Source organism: Muntiacus reevesi, chromosome 6 (assembly GCF_963930625.1).
Source record: "Muntiacus reevesi chromosome 6, mMunRee1.1, whole genome shotgun sequence".
NCBI lineage: Eukaryota > Metazoa > Chordata > Mammalia > Artiodactyla > Cervidae > Muntiacus > Muntiacus reevesi.
Genome location: NC_089254.1, coordinates 57314080 through 57334545, shown reverse-complemented (window position 1 = coordinate 57334545; position 20466 = coordinate 57314080). Strand labels below are relative to the sequence as shown.

Here is a 20466-nt window from a genome sequence, read left to right as displayed (position 1 = left end):
CTGTCAGTTCCAAGTGTTATATAACCACAGGGACTTCAGGTGGAACTGAGCAGAGCTGGTACTTCCCAAGGCTATACTCTGACATCAGGTGGTCTTGCTGCTGCTGCTGCTGCTGCTAAGTCGCTTCAGACGTGTTTGACTCTGTGCAACCCCGTAGACTGCAGCCCACCAGGCTCCGCCGTCCCTGGGATTCTCCAGGCAAGAACACTGGAGTGGGTTGCCACTTCCTTCTCCAATGCAGGAAAGTGAAAAGTGAAAGTGAAGTTGCTCAGTCATGACCAACTCTTTGCGACACCATGGACTGCAGCCTACCAGGCTCCTCCATCCATGGAATTTTCCAGGCAAGAGGACTGGAGTGGCAGGTAGTCTTGAAGGAAGGCAAATCATGAAGGCTGGGGACTTGCTGCTTTGGTTAAGGATGCTCTTCTGGAATCTGATGAGCTGTTGGATCCCTGTTTCCCCACATCGTGGAGAAGAAGTAAATGCTTTGTAACGAATAATCTATAGACCCTAAAGTATGTCCTTATGTGGCCCATATGACGGTACTATGACAGGCTTGACATGAAAGGAATTCATATGGACTAGAAGTGAATTATACTTAATGTAACTTAAGAAGCAAAACTCTTGTTATCAGTCTCTTTGGCTGTACCCTCTCCTTTATTTTCTTCCTAAATAGTACTTTTGTAATACTTTTGATTTTCCTTAACCATGGACAGGGTCTTCTTATGTAGACATAGATTCACCTTCATCTTACAATGATTGAAATTACAGGGCAGGCATTAATCATGTCAAGCCTGATTGATAAACAGGATGTGTATAATGTTTATACTCTTCTTAGATACTGGCACAGGGCAATAAAGAAGTAACCTACCTGATCAATGTGATATTTTTGGTACCAAGGTGTCTGAAGTTTCCAGATCAATCTGATTAATCATGTTCATATGTGGCTACTACTGATCACAAAATACCAAAAGATAACAAAAATTGCTCCCTGATGGCCCCTCCAAGGGCAAATGCCTCCAAACTGGGGACAAAGGAAATTCCTCCACCTTTTCAGATAATGCTGCCCCCGACACCTTCTGTTATGGAATGCAGGCTGTCATGGTGAACAACACGGTGGGAAGGGTGAAAAATACCGCAATGTGAAGAGTGTTCAAGCAATATACACCTTTGGGAAAATTTTCTCTCTTAAGCTGAATTTGAACTGTTTCACAATATTTCCCATGATGCTGAAGAATATTAGGCCTTGAAAATTTTTCTAAGATTTTTGGGAGTCATCTGGTCTCTCTTCCAGACTTCTCTGAGACCCCATAGGGGTAACTAAGAAGAAGAAAATGGAAGAGACGGGGGAGGAAATGCAGAAGGGAGAATGTGAACATAAGTAGGAGGGTAAGAGGGGCCCAGAGGATGGAGATGTGCGGAAAGACTTGGGAGAAGACTGGTAACATCAGTGAGGGCAATTCCCAGGGCTGTACATGGACAGGAAGCGGGAGAATACAAGACATGGTGGGGCTTCAGCAAGTGATCAGTGAGAGAAAGAGTAAGACTGAGGGATGGGAAAGGAATCAGGGAAGGAAAAGGAACCGAGTTTAAGAGATGTGTAACTGTGTGACACATCTGCACACACACACACCCCAACCACACAGGCAGAGCTACCAAAGAAGGGCTCACTGTAGTTACTAACTGCATTGTGCAGACAGAGCTACTTAGCATAATTTGGAAAGCATACCTTATTTTGTTTAAGGGCACCTTTCTCTTTCATATGAGGGCAGTCCTTTCCCGTCACCACAGCTTTGATATCTGCCACCGGCACTGAAATTCATAAGAGAAAATGAAAGTAACTACATCATGTGACAGCGTAAGTGTCCATAAAATAGCAAGACTGAGCATCACCGAGTCTGTTGGTACAGCTACCATTCCCAGACACTAGAGCAGGAAGAGAAAAGAGAGGAAAAGAGGGAGAAGTCAGGCAGGCTACAGAACAAGGAGCTAAAATATACTCTTAATATTCTGGTAGAAAGCATTCCTGGGGAGAAAAATCTATGTTCATAAGTAGAGTTTGTTTCAAGAAAAGAAATACCTAAAAAAAAAGATGGCACACAACAATAAAAAACCCATCATAGTTGTGTTAAAACTGATGGTATTAGAAGGAGTAATAATAATAAATAATAGTGGTACTGATACTGATTTTATGGAAGACATCTATGTGCCAGGAGCAAATGCCAAGTGCTTCTTATAGATTGATATCTCTTACTATAGTAGTGACATCACTTTAGTTTCTGAGTTTTGGATAATAAGGGGAAGTAACCCTATCACAAAAATATCTATCTGAACATAAACCATTCTGAACTCTCACTCTCCAAATTCTCCCTCTTGTCATCTCATTAATTCTCATAACCATTCTGTGAGGCAGGTTTTGTTATTCCTAGTTTATGGACAACAAAACTAAACTCAATTAAATAACGGGAACATTCCTTTCTGTTAGGGAAATGGTAGCTGGCACTTATCTTGGAAATCCTGAGAATAATGCAGTTGGATAAAATGATGTTATCTATCGTCTTATTCAGGACTTGGGGGAAGATAAAAGATATGGAAAGGCTTTTGCCCTTAATGCTTTTGTTAAGATCATCTGATAGAGGGAAGGCTGCAGGATGGTTTGGAAACTTAATTTTAAAAACTGCAGAGTTATCTGTCCCTTTCCAACTCCTAATCTTTCAGTCCCTCAGGGGACTCTAGGGGCGCAGTTAGGATATGCAGAAGCTTTGACTCATCAATTCCTTGACTCCTCCAATGACGAAGATAAGGAGAGATTTCACAATTAAAGTTCACCTACTTTTATTGGGGCATTGGGTTCTGGGGGTGACATTTAGATGAAGATAAAATTATACAATATGTAGAATATCTAAATGATATAACAGGAAGGCTCTTTAAAAGCTAACATTTTCCAGGTACCCTAAAGTTGCTAAGAACTCTGTCCAAATCCTTGATACCTCCAGAGCTCTCTCGAACCCTAGAGAAGAGTGGTGCTGTGATGAAATCTTCCAGGATTCTCTGACGGCACCCCCCTGCTCTCTGTCCCACCACATCTGCTCCTCTAGCTTGGACTCCTGGGTTCTAGATTCCTTGGTAGATAGGACTTGTTCTCACTAATAACAGTTCTGGGCACTTGGAAGACCACGTTTCTCAGCAACTTTTGCATTTAGGTGGGGCCGAATAATGATTAGCTCTGGTAGTTAAACATGAGAGGAGATGGCCTGGCTCTTTTCCTGGCTGAGGCAGTGAGAAACTCACTTCCATCAGCCTCTCTTCCCCAGCCGCAGGGATTGATCAGGCCACGTGGTCCCTCCAGATGGTGCAGCTCTGGGATGTCAGAACAGCCATCAGCCTGTGTCCCTGTGATCATGCAGAGCAATCCTTTGAAAGCACATGTCAGTTATATAATTGAGGAGCGAGAAATAAACTCCTGTTGTGAGCCAGTGAGGTTTGGGGGGTTATTTATTCCTGAAGCTTAATGTAGCAATGCAGCCTCTTCTGAGTGGCATGACCCTTGACCTTGGACCCCCTTCCTCCCCTACCTGGCTGCTCAGGATCGGCATATTCTTATAGACAGTCCCTGTGATTCCTGAACTTTCCTTTGATCACCGCCACTGACTTCAGCTCTTCTCAAATCCATTTTCATAACCAACAATCAACTCTGTTCTCAGTGGCCAACCTGGCTACCTACTTGCTACTCTGGGAAGAGATATTTGGGCACTTTGGGAAGTTGGGTTTACTTAGTGTTCACGTTTCATTGGAAAAAGTACCACTGAAGTGAAATTGTGGTATAATTAATGTACAAACTCCAAAACCCTTCTCAAGCTTCAGATGGAGTTTGAGTAGCAAACACCTCCTAGAAAGTCTTCTGCTGTTCAAATATGTAACGTGCTCAGTGAACGAGAGAGCGTGTCTTTGATCGGTAAATAGTAAGTTACCGCTTGGCTTTCAAAACCTATCATGGGGAACAGGACAAGGGTAACACTAAGGTCTGTTGTGGGATCAATCTTCAGAATCTCTAATAAGAAGGCAGCAGGGGAGAAAAGGCAGCCTTTTCTGCACCATGCTGGTGGCAGTACATATTTTATGTATTTCATATGCATTGTCCCCTGTCAAGGAGAAAAGCTGCTATATTTCTCACAGGATTGCGGCTAAAAGGAAAACACAAAATTCTAAAAATACAGCGTGGCTTTTAACGATTGTTCTTTGCATAGTTTGTTGTTGGATGCACTGGAAAATTAGGTATTGGAAGGGCTAAAATGTCATCTTCTCTAAACGCAACAGCAGAGTTAGACTCACAAATTTGGAATCAATACTCTAAGGAGGTGACAGAGGGCTCTTGATTACTTCAAAGTAGGGCTAGGGTTTCCATCAGGTCTTCTTTATGTAGGAGCAGCATAACAAAATGGGATTCAGAGATATGAGAACCAGAAAAGTCACCATTGGGTCCCTAGCCCCCATTCTAACTCCTTGGGGCCTGCCCTCATTTCTTTCAATGCTATTTTCAGTTTGAGCTGGATTGAGACAATCTAACCCAACATTTCCATTTTATAGATGGGAAGACTGAGGCCTAAAGAGAAGAAATATGTCACATAGCTAGTGAGGGACAGAGTTGAGACAGCTGCTTTTTCTTCTATTCCATGGTCTCTGGCTAGGCCATGATTTTCTCCTATGTTTGGAAGGTGTCAGCTCCCCAGATCATGCTAAACACATGTCAGACATAGTCCTGGAAGTGGTTATCACTTCAGATATGTTCAGGAAGCTCTTCGATGGCTAATATCTGTGGGAGAAACTTTAATTGTGATTTAAAACAGAAATGCCACTGAAAAAGTAAATGTGGCCATCATGATAAAAATTGTTCTAGCTTTCACCCTTGGGAACCAGAAAGTTGAGGCAGAAATCACCCCAGGAAGCCAGTAAGGAGAGGCAGAAATTACCCCAGGAAGTAGCTAGTAAGCCATGATCACTTGCCATATACATAGCTCTACTGTGGAAACTCCTTTGTGCAGAGATACAGAGGAGGGGCAGGCTGACCCCAGGAGAGTTCAGTAGAGGATCTGGCCTCTACCTGGGCAGTCTGGAGTGGCTGGAAGAATCACAGAGCCTGGATTTGAATTCTAGATGCACCTACTGGCTATATCACTTTGGGCTTAAGTTCTTGGAGCATAAGCTTCCTTGTGGGTAAGAATCTGGACCGGGGGCTGGATAGCTGCATTCAGGTCTTTGCTCTGTTACTTACTAGACACGTGACCTTCAACTGGTTACTTAATTTTTGTGTACTTCTGTTTCCTAATCTGTAAAAGAAGAGCAATGGCATCTACTGCTTCAAGTCAGGGGGAGGATAATTTGTTAATATGTAGAGCTCTTAGCACAGTGCCTGGTATAGAGTAGGCACTCCAAATACATTATTTGCAATTATTATCAATAATCAGAGTTAATTCTTTTTGTAGATTGAGGGACCTGAATTACTTAGCATGCTTCAATGACCCAAATCGCCCCACTCTGCTTTGCTCTGGCCGCCACTCCTCTCCTCTGTGGTAAGAGGCCTAATGGTCTTGTGTGAGGGACTGAGCCCTCTCCTCCCGGCCCCTTTGATGCAGGAGTGAAGAGCGCTGGCCTAGATTCCCTCAAAGGGCAGTTCTGAGAGGTGGGGGCACTGCTGGGAAGCAGTGAAGTCTGGTTCTAGTGGGGTGATGAGAGTCTGCATACCTGGTGAAAGGAATGTGGGGCGAAGGGAAGTAAGGAGATGTGGACTTTTCAAGGGTCATGTTTCCTGCCAAACAAAAGGAATATGAGAGAAGAGATTTGCTAAACTTTTACGCGTGAAGACAGCTGAGTAGCCCTCAATCTCCACTCACACTCTCTGGATTAAGAGGGTTCAATTACACTATTTGACTCATCAATATCTCAATATTCAGCACTGGTTAACTTAAGGGGTAGAAGACAATTTTCCCGTTGGTCTCAAGAAAGGGCAATTGTACATGGCAAGAGCAATGGCACTTGAAATTAATTAAAGGAACAGCTCATTTTTCTAGTGGAATGAGGTTTTTGACTTTGAAGGGCTCCAAGAGGGTGGATTATTTTGCTCCAGGCAGAATGCAGAATTGGAATTAAATGCAAACCAGGTGGCAGGCCTGAAGCAGCAAACTTTGGTTTCCTGGGTTGGGGCCTTCTCATTTCCTGCACAAAACAGCTTCATCTGACTTCATTACAGGAATATTCCTCCTCCCTGGCTCACCTGGCACACAGATATAATCTCTTTGATACACATACATATACACATGCACACCTGCACAGGTATGCATTCTTGGTTTATCTTACAATGGGTAAACTGTTTACAGAGCACCTCTTCTGGAACTCTGAATTCCTAGATTTCTAAGGCCACAGAGGAAAGGGGTGGACAAGAGTTTCAGAGCCATAATCAGAAGGGATGGTTGCAATGCTTTCTCAGAATGAGCATCATGGCCATGATCAAAAGCTCTCCAGAGATTTGCAGCTCTGTCCTGGCTCTTCTGCAACCATCCTGGCAAGCTGGCTCTCCCTGGCATCGGCATTCCAATTTCCAGTCCTTGGGGATGCAGGCTTTGGTAGAGCTTGGAGTCATCAGCTTGTGGGCAAGTCTAGAGACAGCCCCTACACAAGGTTTAGGTTCTGTCCATGCCCTGATCTTCTCTAGGGGAAGAGCTACTGACTTCCTAAGCAGTCAAGCCTGCTAGAATGAGAGTGCTGCATTTAAACTGCAATCTATGCCAATCTATGGGTTGAGAAATGGATTAAATCCCTAAAAATATGGGGATAAAGATACATTCAGTGCATGGGAGAACCAACTCACTGGGCCATGTGGGTCAAGAATGAAACCAGACATGTTTTCTTTTTTCCACCCCAGACCACTTTCTCTATTTCCTGGCCAAGTTAAGAGAGAGGCAGTGGGAGAGTTTGTAGAGAGCTTCTGGTTGCTATGGCCAACAGTAACCTCAAACTCTTCATTTTACCACCTTAGAGCACTGATTCCAAGTGGCTGGCCTCTGCACAGTTCTTTTGAGCTCATGAGGGAGGATTCTCAGTGAGTTTTTCACCAAAGACACAAAAATGAAGACACTCATTTTTAGAGATGCCATGAGTTTTTCATACAGCTAATTCTGTACAAGGGACTGTCCTTTATTCCAAGGTTAGGCCTTTCTGGTCTTTTCTTTTTTTTGTGATTGAGTCCTTTTTAAAATGAAAGGAGTGTGATATTAAATTTTAGTTAGATTTTCTTTTATAATAGCTTTTTTTTTTTTTTCTCTGCCAAAACCTGAAGTTGGCAACCCACTATCCACTCAGTTTTTTATTCTTTTAAAATTTTTATGTATTGGTGAAAGCCAGATTTAGGGACTCACTGGGAAGCATATCAGACAATATCTAGCCCTGCAGTTCTCACTTTAAATGTGCATCAGAATCATGTGGAGGCTCCATGAACCCAGAGGTGGCTGCTCCATTCCCAGAGTTTCTGATTCATCAAGTCTGGGAGGGAGGATCTGGGAATCTGCATTTCTGTAAGTTCCCAGGTGATGTTGCTGCTGTGGATGGTCCAAGGACCACACTCTGAGAACCACTGTTCTAGCTTGTCTGTGGTGGGATGGAGATTTTCTGAGACTTAAAGGGAGGGTCCTTATCACAAAAACAGAGGCCTGGAATGACACCACAACAGGAATGAATGTATAGACACTGTCCCAGACTCTGCAGTACTGGGTTTCAAATTTCTTTCCTTTCCTATTAACAGTGCTAATAACATGGACTGAGAAGGCAGTGCTCCCATGAAAGGAAATGAGATTGCTTTCTGAACTAAATGACACTACAAAGACCAGACTGTCCCATTTTTAAGCTGGAGAAAGAGAGACTGTTCCAGGTTGTCTGTCTGATATGTCAGCCTAGAGTCTGAGTATGTCAGGAATTTGCCACTCATGGTTTATTTTCCCCTGTGATGGCTAAGAGCTGCAAGGAAGACAGTACAGATTGGACTTCCATGGGCCCTGGGGCAATAAGAGGGAGGTGCCAGGATCTAAGGGTAAGGATTTTATCTGTGAATTATATGATTCATGGCAGGGTCAAGGTGACTTTTAAAAGTTATTTTAAAGTGTCTTTATTTTTTCCTATTTGATTTCTCTACCTGAGATATCCTCTGACACTATGTCTAACTTTATCTCATTTCTCTTCCAAATTAATTCATTACCTTTGTGTATTAAAAAATTTTTTTTCTTGGCCATGCAGTACATGGGATCTTAGTTCCCTGGCCAGGAATCAAATATACACCCCCTGCATTGGAAGCATGGAGCGCTAACCACTGGAATGCCAGGGAAATCCCTACCTTTGTGTATTTTAATGTTTCCATAATACTTTGTTTAATTTGTACACTTTGTTGTTGTTGTTTAGTTGTTAAGTCATGTCTGACTCTTTTGTGACCCCATGGACTGTAGCCCGCCAGGCTCCTCTGTCCATGGCATTTCCCAGGCAAGAATAGTGGAGTGGGTAGCCATTCCCTTCTCCGGGGGATCTTCCTGACCAAGAGATCAAACCCTTGTCTCCTGCATTGGCAGGTGAGTTCTTTACCACTGAGCCACCATACAGTCAACTATAATGAATAAAAGTGGTAGGGTATCAAACACACAATTCAGGTGAGATTATTTTGGATCACCAGAAAAAGACAGCTGACAACCAGGTTTATGCTGGTTTTGCTTCTTAGAACAAGTAATACAAAAGTGGATGTTGGAACTCTAGATTTGTATCTTTCAGGACAGATGGGTAAGTATTCCTTTCCCAAACCACAAATCCACCAAGGCCTTGTGCCTGATGAGACGGCTCAGGCCAGGACTCACAGCAGGGTGGGCCATGTGCAGTGGGTTTACTTAGGCTGATAGTCTTTCTGTATGATATTTGGTGACCAGGAAACAACCAACCAACCAACCCTCAGGCCTCCCACACAGAAGAGACACTTACGTTTGTCCTGCAAGGAATCATGGGGCACTTCTCCCTGGGGACTTTCCTCCAGATCTCCATAATGCAGGACCTTGTGGTTTGGGGAGAGCCGACAATACCAAAACTTGTCTGAGGGAAGGAAAAGAAAAGAAAGAAAACGCAGATTTACCAGGCAAGTGATTCTGATTTTCAAAGAATATGGACATCCTTATTTCCTCAGAGCCTTTCCTCAGAGAATACGCAGTTTCTTTGATTTCAAGTCTTCAGAAAGGAATGAATTCTAAGAGCCCTGGAAGTCAGTCCCTTCTCAATTTTTGTACGCAGTTAGCTCCTGTCCTTCCAGGTAGACATTTGGTGCCACTGGGAAAGTTATCAGATCCTTCGAGGACAATGGCAACAAGTCTGAGGTGATGACTTCCAGGAGTATTTCATCAATATCTATAATGATGAGGGCATGGTTAATTATTCAGTTGGGACTGACAAAGTAGGGGGAGAGATGGAGAGAAAAGAGCTTTCTCAGAACTTTTCTGCTTCCACCTCCCTCTGTAAGAGTCTAAGACGGTTGAGATGGCTGTGCCATATCTCAGCTGGCATAGTAAAGTCTTCACCCCTGAGGCCTGTACCCACAAACTAATCATGAATGTATTATTAGGAGGCTAGCAATCCATACACAAGGGGTGGGATTCATGAGGAACCACCCTAAGTCAGAAATGTATCCAAGAATGAGGATGTCACATTCATCTCCTCTCTAATTCCTAGAGTTTAGTTCCCTTAAATAGGCTTGATCAATACCTTAGGATCATCCTTATAAATAACTCCCTCAGCTAAACTTCATCTGCTCCCCCAAAATGTAATAACAATTTTTGAATGAGCTTGTGAGGTAGTGAGAAGGAGGTAAAGAGTGCTTTTTCTAGATAAGAAGCTTAAATTGTGATAGCGATCTTTATGCAGCTCTCAGGGCTGGGGTAGATGCTGCCTTCTCCGGGAAGCCCTCTGTGATTGCTGCAGCCAAAGGAACTCTTCCCACCCTCTTAGCTGCTCCAGCGTCTCCTTTGATGACTGGTGCCCTCATGTTAAATTCCTTAGTATTCCCCATTATCTGCCATAGAGCTTAGGCAAGCAACTTGCCTAGTGGGGACATGGTGAACAGTTATTAACAGAAGAAGACTCCAGGACACTTAACAGTCCCAACAGTGTGGAAAGCCAAGGCTCTCTGATGACAGCCATGGCCTTCGTGATTGCACTGCACCAATCTCTTGGCACAATGCCTGCCATGTAGAAGTTGCACAGTTGGTATTGGCTAAATTTATAAATGAAGACTCAAGAGGACTCAGTCAAGATGTGTAAGTCACAAAACATCCATGACCTGTAAACCCTTTGTGCAATTACATAGTTGGCAAACACAGTGGCCTGGGTCAAATCATCCCATTACTGTGTCTACCAATACAAATTGTTCTGAAGCCAATCTGACCAGAAAAGCTCTCTATAACATTTAACAAAAATGCTCTTTTATCTAAAATTGCTTTCACCACAAAATTATGCCTTAACTACAACTCTTTTAGTAGAAAACCAAGTTTTAAAAATGGAGGCAAAAGTCACACAGTGAACAAAGGAAACACCCAACTTGATCCACAAAAGCCAAATGCCTCTGTGATTCCTTTCTCAAGTATAGATAGGGTTTGAGAATTCCTGAATGTAGTCTGTATACAGCAATCCATATATTTTAAAAAATCTAAACTCCACTGGAAAAATGTGAGAGGAAAGAGAAAGTTATTTGAAGGCTAGGAAAACATCTGGAATTGCTAAATTTTCAAAATTCTGTTATATATATACACTCAACACAGGGAGGGCATTTCAAAGGGAGAAAATAAAATCATTCCCTGAATAATTCATAACCACTTCAATTAGGCAGCTTTCCATGAGGAGAACATATTTGAGAATTTGACTTGTTATTCACAATAGGAAAATTGCAATTTGATAGGAGTGGGCTAAGCTTCAGCCACGAGCACTAACAGTGCTCTTGGGGGCCTGGCATGATGGACTATAGAGATCTCTTCAACCCAAAGGACCTTCCACTTTGTCTAAATAAACTGTGATGACCACAGCAGGAAAAACTTTCTGGAAAAACTTGCTATCGTGCTTTCCTTCCCCTGCTACCTCTGAGGTGGACTTTGGCTAAGTGAGCAACTGTAAAAGGGCAACAGAAGCTGGGAGGGAAGTTGGTGAGGAGTAGCACTTGGACATGCTGGTCTTATTTTGAGTAAGTCTTAGCCTGTTCTTTCTAGAAATTTCTCACTTCTCAAGCTGAGGTAAACTCAAGAGACTAGCAGTGCTAACATGAAGCCCAGGAGTCAATATGGCATAATCAAAGAAGACTGTCATCCTCAACAGATTTGGGGGAGAGTTAAGAAATTTAAGTGGTACAAACATATATTGTGGAGCTAAATGCACAATTTATATTCATTTGCAACACTTCAAAAATTTGCTGCATATACTTTCATAGCTTGTCTATTTACTAGGTTAAGTCTGTTTCTCCATGACTATTTGCAGAGTGCCTACAGTGCTCACAGGACTTTATTGGATGTAGCAAAAGTCATTAGGATGACAGGCAGACATGAGGGGCAAAGCCAAGAGCTCAAGGAGAAAGAGCTCCCTCAGTTCTTAGGGGCAACTTAAAGAAAGACGGTGGCAATACTTGTGTCTCAGGTCTGGGAAATATGGACAGTGACTCAGCAACTCTGCCTGTACTACAGGGAAAAACAAGAATAGGAAAGATCTCTTGTGCAACATAATTCTACATTCAGAGACTACTGAAATCAGTGGCTACTTATCATGATGGTTGAAGGCAATCGTCTTCTTTGCAATATTGTAGTCACTGTTTGTTTAAAGAAACACAAAAGGCTACCTGGAAACCTGGAAATCTACCACAACACTACAGAGTAGAGATGACAGATTTTCCTCCTTCCAGGGGACTAAATTCTCTTGACTTCTTTTTTTTGGTTTGTTTTCAGATCTGAAATCCCTGGGCTTCCCAGGTGGCTCAGTGGTAAAGAATCTGCCTGCCAACACAGGAGATGTGGGTTTGATCCCTGGGTTGGGAAGATTCTTGGAGAAGAAAATGGCAACCCACTCCAGTATTCTTGCCTGGAAAATTCCATGGACAGAGGATCCTGGCAGGTTATAGTTCATGCGGTTACAAAAGAGCTGGACTTAACTGAGCATGCATGGGCACCCAAAATCCCTGATGTGTATGTATTTATTTATATATTTATTTATTATTATCGGAGTATAATTTCTTTACAATGTTGCTTTAGTCTTTGCTATACAATCAAGTGAATCAACTATATGTGTATATATATCCTTCCGTGTTGAATCTCCCTCCCACGGCCACACCTCCCTGCCACCCCCTCCACCCCACTCCTCTAGGTTTTCACGGAGCACTGAGCTGAGTTTCTTGTGCTACACACCAGCTCCCTTTAACTATCTATATTACACATGGTAGTGCATACATGTCAAAAATGTTTCCCAATTTGTCCCACCCTCTTCTTCTGCCCTGGAATCTCTGGACTTTTAAGACACCACTGTCTTTTGGTTTTCCTTCTACCTCTGACTACCTCTTCTTTTATCCCACAGAAGTTCCTCTTTGTCTACCACTAAAATGGTAGAGAGCAAAAGATCTGTGCGTCATCAATGTGAGTGATGTGTTCTGCTCCTCCCATCAAATAAGAAGTCTTGGATGGATGACAGAATATTGGAAAAAGGGCTGAAGGGCTTGGGAAGGTTGTTTTGATTCATAGACAAATGGGTGGATACTGAGCCAGGTCTCTCCCTCGGGATAAAGGCTGGAGTCATTAGCTCTGGGCAGGTTTAGAGGCATCATAACTTGTGTGTCTGTCTTGAAGGCAGAGCAGCCATAAAGGAAGCGGAGAGGCCGGCTCCAGCCAGCACAGCACACTGACGTGTTGGGTGAGACAGTTTCAGTGTTAGCCGCTGGTGGCAGCTTGATTTGCAGTTTCTTTTATGGTAAGCAAAACATGTATTTTCTTTTCAAAACCCAGCATGATGTTACTAGTTCCCCAATCCCTTTGGGCAATGAATGAGTGGATTGTGTCACTAAAAGCAATTAGCAAGAAGCAGTGAGAACATTAGCAAAGATTGTTTACTAGCCTTTAAAGAGAAAGCAGGAGTTAATATGGAGGTCTTTCAGTCAATTACAAATGTTATTACATTAATAACCATTTTTAATTCCCCAAACTAAAAAAACTGAAAATATGGAGATAATTTTGTGCTTCACTTTTTTTCCTGTGTGTATATGTGTGTGTGTGTGTGTGTGTGTGTGTGTGTGTGTGTGTGTACATGTGTGTGTGTTTGAAGGATCAGAGAGAAAAGCTGGTTTCAAAGCTCACAGCCTGGTAAGAAGGTCTCCAGGGCTGATTAAAGTTATTCCCAATGTCACATAGATCATTATGGAGCTAATCACCCCTGACAACTGTAATTCTTGCAGTAATATTTGATAGAAGTTTCTGCATCACTGCAAATAGTCTGTACCTGCTTTATTCAATAGTAAGAAAAGAAAATTTGAATTTTATTTAATTTTAATTAACTCAAATAGCCATAGGTGGCCATACGGAACAGTACAATTCACTGACTATCTTCGTATCCAAGCTGTAGATAAGTGTAGTAGAGTTGGCCAGCAGGTCTTTAGGGCAGATGGGCAAGCTGAATAATAGCTACCATTGTTGAGTAGAAAATGAGGTTTGTAAAGTGAGGCACAGGCCACAGCAAGAACTGAGTCCTGATTGACTCTATCGTGGACTCAGGGACATCCTTGTATTGTGTGCAAAGCCTACAGCTGGCAGCTGGCTGCTGGCCCAGGGGGCCCTAAGAATCCTGTGTTTGGGAGACAGGTGACCTTTACAAAAGTGAATTCTTATGGCACTTCCACTAAGATTTTGAATCTTTCCTAGGTTAACCTAAAATGTGCAATGTCTTCAGTGTGCTCAGGGGGAGGTCCGCTTCAAACCTTTCCACATTACAAAACATAAGCGATCCTAGCGATGTTTTTAAAAGGAAATATCATTGAATTCAGTGAAGGAAGACAACAACCACAGATACAGAATGAAGGTCATTCTACCTTTCAAATCGTCCTCACTACACTGAACATTTTTCAGAATAGAGACTCCTGTTTTGATTCAGAATTCTGCCTCCCCAGAGACTCTTGTTTCACAGCAAAAGATAACTCCAGAGCCCTGAAGACATGTTCAAGATGGTTTAGCTTAACTGATGCTTTGGAGTCCACAGACCTTAGTTATACACCTGGCCTTGACACATTAGCTATGGAGTTTTTGGCCAAATAAATAAATCCTTATGGACTCCTACAGATCCTTTGTCAGATAACACTAAAAATTACGTGAGTAAAACATATATAGAGTACCTGTCATTCATCTTTCACAGAGCCAGCTCTCAAATATCAGTACCTTGGTATCTTTCAACAGTAACCCCTCTCACCCACACTACTGGCTGATTATCTGTTATTCTGATCTATTGGAAAGTGCCTTTTTCCCTGAAAATAAGCTGGCTTTTATTCTTTTGACAATGTACATTTTATATATATTTGCCTTTTTTGTAACAATGAGTTATGATAAGGTTTAATGAAATATTAAAAGAAAACTTAAGTCCAAGAGGAAGAAACAACTGGTGCCCCAAGTGGGCTGAAAATACCACTTGGCTGTAGGTCTTTGGAGAGAAAGAAAGGGCAAGGCAGGTACACCAACTGTGCCTGAAGTGTAAGGGCCTGCCAGCTCCTCTGGGTGCACATTTTGTTCATCCCTGGGTTTCAAATTAGATTTGTCAAGTTAATGCTTAGAGAAGGGATGCTGGTCAACAAAATGGGCACTGTCTGAAAAGAGAAGTAGAAATTGCATGCTATGATTCTTGAAAATGGCACTCCAACGTGTTTAGCCCTGGGCTCTAATCAAGACTACTCAATGCAAGTGATTCTGAAAGACCCTAATCTCTGAGAAGGAAGGAAAAGAGGAGGCAATTCCGAGCCTGTAAGATTCTCATGAAGCAAATAATGGCTGGAATGTAGGCAGCTTCTCAGATTTCATCTTAACTCTCTTGAGATGCCCAGGGAACACAGATGCAAGGCAAATTTATCATAAAGGACTGTGGACAAGAGCCTTTCACACTCCACAGTGAGTGCGGGACAGAGTAAAGCAGATATGTGACAGTCACTGCCATTCCATGGCCTGTGTTTAAAAACCTATATTCTAGGGACTTCCCTGGTGGTCCAGTGGTTAAGACTTTGCCTTCCAATGCAGGGGGTGCAGGTTCAATCCCTGGTCAAGGAGCTAAGATCCCACATGCCTTGTGGCCAAAAAACCAAAACATAAAACAGAAACAATTTTGTAACAAATTCGATAAAGACTTTAAAAAATAGTCCACATCCAAAAAAAAAATCTTTAAAAAATCAAAAAGTAAGAATCTATATTCTGAGTAACTATAAATTAAAATACTAAATGTCATTAATGAATATTTGACAATGTGCTGAGCACTCGACTAAGTGCTATGCATGCATGATTTTATCTAACTCTTGAAACAATTTGATATAGAAACTGAGATTGTCCTCACTTAACAGATGAGGAAAGAGAAGCACAGAGAGATTTATTAGGATGCCCAAGGCTAACCAGCTAGCAGGCAGGGAGGCAGGACATGAACACAGGGTGGTGCATCTCCCATGATTTACTGCCTCTCAGTTCTTCTGTGGTCAAAATTCCCAGAAATCCACATTTGTATATATCTCTATTGAACTAACCAAGCAGCAGAGTTGCAAATGAGGCAGACAGAATGATGGGCAAGTAGAAACTCAGGGACCTTCTAGCCAAACATGGCATGATTAAGGGCTCTACATCTGCTCCTCCCCTTTCCAGTTATGTGGGACAGGAGGCTCTTTCCTAATTTCCCCTAGAAAGTTAATATGTAAATACACTCATCTGTGTCTAACTCCCTGTCGGACAAGTTTAGAGGGAGTGTGGTCATGCATGGGCCCTTTGTGCTTGCCCTTTAACCAGGGATATATTTCATGGGTGTCCCTGTCTCATATCTCACCTTTCTCAAAGGGACTCAAATAATTTTACACCATGTCCTCATTAATGTGTGTAAATCTGAATGGAATGTTTGGATGGGGTGATAGGAAACCAATTTCAGCACAGTCTGCTTTGAATCTCTATTTTTAAGCACACAAAGCTAGTCACCAGATTTTAAATCAATTTACCAAACCCCAAAAAGCCTTCCTTTCTGCACTTGGAAGGATGATTTTATACTAAACACAGATGGTCATGCTCCCTAGGGAGTTTAACTAATAAATTTATAGTCTAGATGCTAATCATTTTTTGCTCATTAGGTAATTCATTTTTAGAAAACCAAAAAAGTTGAACATTTGGAAATAACACTTTTTTAGCCAAAAAACTGTAATTATGACATCTAGAAACAGAATTATTCTAATAGAATCTACTCATTTCAGCCTAGAAAGGGAAGTCTCGTGGTGGAGTAGACTGGAAGATTAAATTGGCTTCTCTGAATTATTATTATATTCAGAAGAATTGTATCAATAGCTGGCCATGAATTGGGGCATTTGGTGGCATTGGTTTCTTTGCTACCTCTCCCCTCCCCCACTTCTGTGCTCTCTCTCCCCAATGTCAAGTAAATAAAAACTTTATAAATTACCTAATGTGGGCAATACACCCTGACTATTGATTTTGCCAAAGGCAACGAGGCAATCAGGGCATATAACAGACAATCTGGCTAGCTGAAATAACAGATCATCTGATCTTGTACTCCCACTTAACGGATGAGAAACTGTGGACCTGGGAGGGCATGCGTCCTGCCAGAAGACACTCAAGTGGTTCCTCTCAGAGTTGAGAAGCCTAGAACCGAGCCTACTCACCCCCAGCTCCTTGTTCTTTCCTACAGGGTCTTCCAGAATAAAAGAGTAGCTAGCTTCTACCCACCCTGTCCCGACCCCCGCTTTTTTTAGCTGCTTTCTAAGAGATGCATTCATGACCGCTTTTCTTCCTCACAGTAAATTCAGGAGACAGGCATTGTTATCCCCATTTCATGGGGGAACTGTCCAAGGTCATGGAGCTGGAGAGGAAGAGGCCGGATGGCACTCACGTCCTCTGGCTCCAGGGCTCCTGTTCTCCTCACTGTGCCACACTCTTTTCCTGGAGCAGCATCCACTCTGATGAAGGTGCCCAAATGCAGGGGATGCAGCAAAGAAGGAGCAGTGAGTCAGTCTTTCCATGACTGAATGGGAGAGATAAGTCCCTTCCTCCTACTGTGAGCCTTTCTCAGTCCCAGCTGCAACTCAGCTCTTTCTTATTCTGCCCATTGTCCTCTCCTGAGGCCCAGCCTGAAGCTCACTGTCATGGTTTCTTATCCCCTGGGAATGACCTGCATTTTCATTCATCAAGGAAGTTCTGTCTTTGGACTTTTCTTAATATGATTTTTAATGGGTGCATTTGAAATACTTTGAATTTACCCAACATTCAGCACAAAGCCATTAAAAGTAAATGGCCGGGAGGATGGGTTCAGTATAAACATGAAGTGATGTATGTCATTAGTGGATGGGCTCTGTGATCAAGCAGGGCATCCATCAGGTTTCAAAAACATCTGCCAGGGTTTCTCCGGGGCCATAACTGATGTTTGTTCTTGGTATGGTTGCTAATGCTTATTCTTTTTCCTGACTGTTCCTGAATCTCTTCACCTCTCCCTGAGCCTTATATTTCAATTTTATTTTCTATTTGTTTCTAGGACAGTATGATATGAATACTTTGACTTTGCAGTCAGCCATATGTCAAGAAAGCAATCAAAGGGGTTTACCTTCCTGGATAAGAAACAGCTGGACATGCTTCCCACCTACTGGAACTAGTTTAATGGCACCCATTTTGACTCAATATTTTGGGATTAAAATTTATAGAGACAATTCAGAAATTTCTCTTGCAAGATTATGAAAACTGATTCTATCCCACCTTGGTTCACTGTTATTTATAGCTATGAATAAAATATTCTGACTTGGAAGAGAATCAGTGTGGGGATTTGAAAACAAGGGCCATCCATGCTGAAAATTCCAAGATCAAATCCAACAGTGGATGGATTCACTCCTGATAGCATAGTGAATCATTAAAAGTTAGGGACATAGAGATGCTGGAGTTTAAATCCCTACTCTTCTGTGACTGGGCAAGTTGCTTTGTACCCCACTGCTTTAGTTTCCCTCACTGCCTTAGTTTATCCATTTGTAAACTGCATGTAATCACAGTAGCTACTTCATAAGGTTACTGGGAAGATGAAATGCATTAACATAGCTCAAGTGAGATCCTGGCACAGGGTAAACACTCAGTAATGTTAGCTGTCGTGGAACCACTAGTGGCAGACATGAGGCATGAAATGGATCAGGTATTGCTTCAGTTCCACGGGTCTTCTGCTGATTTTAGATTTTGATTCTTCCTGGGTCTACATGGGAAATTAAAACTTACCTGGAATAAGTTACAGCTATTCTTGTCCTGAGTACAACGCTGCTTAGCCGACCCTTAAACCAACACCCATACCCATGTGATTCCTCAGGGAGCAGGCCACTGTTCTTCCTTGCTAGGTCTGGAAACAATACCTTGCCTCCGCCGGCAGTTGAGTTTCCTAAAGCAGGTCCCTTCTACGAGGCGGTTCAGGCGTTGTTGTTTGATCAGCTCCAAGATTTCTGGCTGAATCTTCTCCTTTAGTTCCCTGCGAAAGGATAAACACATATTCCACAAGGCACCTTGAAAACAGCACTTGGCTGAAGGGGCACCATGGCAGAGAGGGCAGGTGCGTAAAAGCTCCATCTTTTCCCGAACATCCCCAGACCTCCTAGGTTGGCGCTTTAGAGAATCATTTATTAAGCATGAGTAAACAGGGTTATCTGCTGTAGTAACTGTATAGATTCTCTGACATTTACAGAATACCCACAAGAGCACCGATCACTTCAGTGACGTTTTTCTAGACCGACGTCTCCAGAGACATTTTGTCTCTTGTTTTATAAAGTCACAGATACAAATTTATGCAAAAATTCACTTCATGCTTCTGAGACGATGAATCTCTGGTCATATTCTACTCCTTACAGCAGATAAACTAGACTACATTTGTGATCTGACCAAACAGGAGTGTTGGACAACCATGCGGTGACTACGATACAGCAAACACAGTGTGGGTGAAGCAAAGACCACTTACAAAGGGGAATAACATATCATCCAAGATTTCAGCCATAGAGATTGGGATGATGAGGGCATAAATTAAAGATTATTTGCATCTTGTCTCAGGCTAATACAATGTAACTTAGGTTTAGACGTACCATGCTGTAAAGATATAATAATAGAGTACAGTGGGTTGTAAACCTTTTTTTTTCAAGAGCAGAGATTTTTTTTTATCCTGTGAAATTTTAGGTAGCACCCTCGTATTTGAGTATATTAAAGCTAGAGTTTTTCTAGTTGAGGATGTATAGAGAGACCTAGAGTCTAGCCCTCAGAGCAGTATTGAAAGCACTGGCCCAAACTCAAAAGACTAGGATTTCCATCAAGGTTCCGCTCATGATTGACATTTCATGTAGCTCCTCTAAGTCTCTCCTCATCTGTAAAATGAGAATACGAATGTTTCCTTCCAAAGGGGACAATGTGAGTATAAGTGAGCTGTGAGCACTGGGCAGGAATGCCAAGTGTTTCTGGATTTGCTTAGATAATACTCTTGCATTTCCTCAGGACAAACACTTCTTGTGCCCATAACACACTGTAGTCAAGGCTCACATTTTTCATAAGCTTCAGCCTTAACGCTGGGCTCACTCTGGATCGTAGGCAATCTATCTTCACGTGGTATTCTCTTCCTAGATATGAAAGGCACTACACATTCAGTCAGTGTGTGCTATGAGCCAGGCAGTGTACTAGGCAAATGTAGCTCATTTAACACCCTTCTCTCCTCCCCACCCAAGAACCCCCAACTTTGGGGAACAGGTATTAATATCATCAGTCCCATCTCACAGATGGAGAAACAGCTTACAGAAGTGAAGTCCTGAATAGGAGTACACAATCAAGTGTTTCTTGTGCAAACTGCTTCTATCCACTCTTGGGAAAAAAAAATAAAGAATAAAAAGTGATATGAAAGGATCTGGCCATCTCACCAGGTATGCTAGTAAGCTGTTGATATATATTTGGACTTAAATCACCTCAAATACCAGGGCATTTGACACTGTTCCATCTGACCATTTTTAAAACTGAATGTGGATATTCACCCCAATGATACAGCTTGGTGGGTCTGCTCCATGTGCATTTACTTTTCTGATGTGGGTCTCATCTCAGGCATTCAGGTCACTAACATTATCTATTATCAGCATTCAGTTTTTGTAGAATGGACTCAGAACTGCAGTTTTGATGAACCCTGCTCTGAATGGACAAG

The 20466-nt window shown here is 42.3% G+C and overlaps 1 protein-coding gene across 2 annotated transcripts in view; it reads right to left on the bottom strand.

Annotated features, from left to right (window-relative positions):
- ELMO1 (engulfment and cell motility 1) overlaps positions 1-20466 on the bottom strand; it is a 556385-nt gene that overhangs the window by 14568 nt on the left and 521351 nt on the right. For both annotated transcript variants that reach the window (XM_065939966.1, XM_065939964.1), the window contains exons 18-20: positions 18656-18768; positions 9010-9117; positions 1730-1812 (exon numbers count right to left, since the gene is read on the bottom strand). In XM_065939966.1, the coding sequence (XP_065796038.1) occupies positions 1730-1812; positions 9010-9117; positions 18656-18768 (304 nt within the window). The remainder of the gene's footprint in view (positions 1-1729; positions 1813-9009; positions 9118-18655; positions 18769-20466) is intronic.